The sequence below is a fragment of the Budorcas taxicolor genome, chromosome 7, assembly GCF_023091745.1.
Source record: "Budorcas taxicolor isolate Tak-1 chromosome 7, Takin1.1, whole genome shotgun sequence".
In the NCBI taxonomy this organism is placed as follows: Eukaryota; Metazoa; Chordata; class Mammalia; order Artiodactyla; family Bovidae; genus Budorcas; species Budorcas taxicolor.
In genome coordinates, this window is record NC_068916.1 from 42,567,404 (window position 1) to 42,569,947 (window position 2,544).

At 38.8% G+C, this 2,544-nt stretch overlaps 1 protein-coding gene across 1 annotated transcript; it reads left to right on the top strand.

Annotated features, from left to right (window-relative positions):
* The first annotated feature begins 808 nt into the window (after positions 1–808).
* On the top strand, positions 809–1,744 carry LOC128051365 (olfactory receptor 2L3-like). The gene has a single exon (XM_052643929.1). The coding sequence runs from the start codon at positions 809–811 to the stop codon at positions 1,742–1,744; it is 936 nt and encodes a 311-aa protein (XP_052499889.1).
* Positions 1,745–2,544: the final 800 nt, after the last annotated feature.

Below are 2,544 nucleotides of genomic sequence, written 5' to 3' on the forward strand. Positions count from 1 at the left end.
AGGGAATATTGATGGCTTCCTAGCAGGTAATAATGTAAGTCTAAGAATTTCTATTACTCCATCTATGATGGTATACATACCTACTAGTTGCTCAATCAAGTCTGACTCTTTGTGACCCCATGGACCCTGCTGGCTCCCCTGTCCATGGGATTTCCCAAGCAAGATTACTGGAATGGGTTGCCATTTCCTATTCCCGGGAATCATCCCAATCCAGGGATTGAATCCATGTCTCTTGCATCTCCTGCATTGGCAGGCAGATTCTTTACCACCTGTGCCACTGGGAAAGCCTGTTTCTGACGGCAGTTAGCAATAAAAAGTAAATCAATTGATATTTCATTAAAAATTTGAAAAGCAATTGATTTGTGATTTTCAAAACTGATTGAGTGAATTAAGTTGATATTTCTTTTGCCCAAATCTACAAGAGTTAATAATCAGGGTCCATGACTATCAGAAATAATATATACATTTTGAGGTTCAAATTTGCAGAAAGTAGATCCTTTGTTACGATAAGATACTCCAAGTGGAAACAAAAAGAGAGAAAAATGAAAACAAGATGAATCCAAGTAAGGCAAAGAGGGACTAAAGTTGATCATTTAATATTCTCTATTTAACACAGTTTTAGGCAATTGCTCAATAATATGTAGTTAAATATTTCTGATGAGTTGATGGCACATATTGTGAGAGTCCAATGTTGGGAGGAAAGATATGAAATTTTAGATCCACATATTGATATAAGACATGTACTGAGTGTCCATTGTTCTAATCCATTTGATTTGTTCCCCGGCCTTGTTATATTTCTTTTAGAGGCATGGTGGGTGGGAATGCGTCATCAGTAACTGATTTCATCCTTGTGGGACTCTTTCCTGAGTTTCAGCATTCCACTGTCCTCAACTTCATGGTCATTTTCATCTACATCCTTGCTTTCCTGGGAAACTTACTTCTCATTGTCTTGATCTGGAGGGACTCTCGGCTCCATACACCCATGTACATTCTCCTCAGTCAACTCTCCCTCATTGACTTGACATTAACTTCTACCATTGTTCCGAAGACAGCCTCTAACTTTTTCACAGGGAAAAGGACCATATCACGGATTGGCTGTGGAACACAGAGTTTCTTCTTCCTGATGTTGGGAATGTCAGAATGCCTCATCTTGACTCTCATGGCTTATGACCGCTACGTGGCTGTCTGCATCCCACTGCGTTATCCCACCATCATGAGCCCCAGGTTCTGTCTGCACATGGTTGCTGGATGTTGGATTGGAGGCTCCATAGGTTCATTTATCCATACAGTCTACCCTATGCATTTTCGCATCTGTGGGTCAAGGGAGATCCACCATTTCTTCTGTGAGGTCCCAGTCCTCATTAAGCTTTCCTGTGAAGACACTTCAGTGTATCAGTTAGTGGTGGTGGTTACAAGCATTGTACTGCTCGTTGTGCCTTTCAGTCTCATCATAGCTTCCTACACACTCATCTTCCTCACTGTCCTCCGTATGAACTCTGTCAAGGGCAGGAAAAAAGCCCTGGCCACCTGCTCTTCCCACCTAACTGTGGTAAGTCTCTTCTTCGGCCCAAGCATATTCATCTACATGACTTTCACTTCCTCACATAGTCCAGAGCAGGACCAGGCTCTCTCTCTCTTCAGCAACATCCTCACTCCCATGCTGAACCCCCTTATCTACAGCCTGAGGAATAAGGAGGTGGTGGCAGCTCTCATGAACTTGATGGCGAGATGTGGGGTATCTTAGTAGATGAGGAATACTTCTCAGCTGTGCAAAGAACATGCTTATGACCACGGACTAAACTACAGTTCAGAGTTTAAATACCAAGGTGTTGCATGGTTCAGGAAACCAGGGTGAGTGCAACCCTATGTAAATAAAATTTCTCATGTGTGATTTCCAGGTTTCTAATGGAGGTCCTTAACTTCTCATTGAGGCATTATCATGTTAAGAAAAATTTAAGAAAATTAGTTTACATGTTAAGTTAAATATTATTTGAAATGTATGAAGTTTTTAGAAATTTTCTCTAATAAAATATAAATTCACTCTGGACCTCAAGATGAACTAAAATTCCATGAGTTGGCTTATTATTAAAATGAGCATATAAGTTGAAATACAATAAATAAAAATTATTTTAAATGAACTAGGTTTAGGTGAATTCCAAAGTTTAACATTAAAATAAATTGGTATCTTTTATAATACAAGATGCTAGGAAAAGTGCATTTTAAACTATGAGATGATGAGATAAAGTCATTTAAATATGTATTAGGTGTTATAAGCTCATACCTTACTGTATAAATATCTTATTGTGTAGTTGACTCATAAGTAGTTACTAAAATCACCATAACTAAATGGATACAAATTTCATACTGTAATTTAAAAGAGAAGAATAACACCTATATGTAGTATACTGAACAGTTGGGGAAATTATGAGATGCTGCCCTTCTCTCCCTAACATTTTTCCCTTCTCTTGAATGAAACCTCAGGAACTCTCCAGAGTTTATTTGCTTCCCCTTAGTCAGTGAGAATTCCTTGTTCATTTTAAGCTG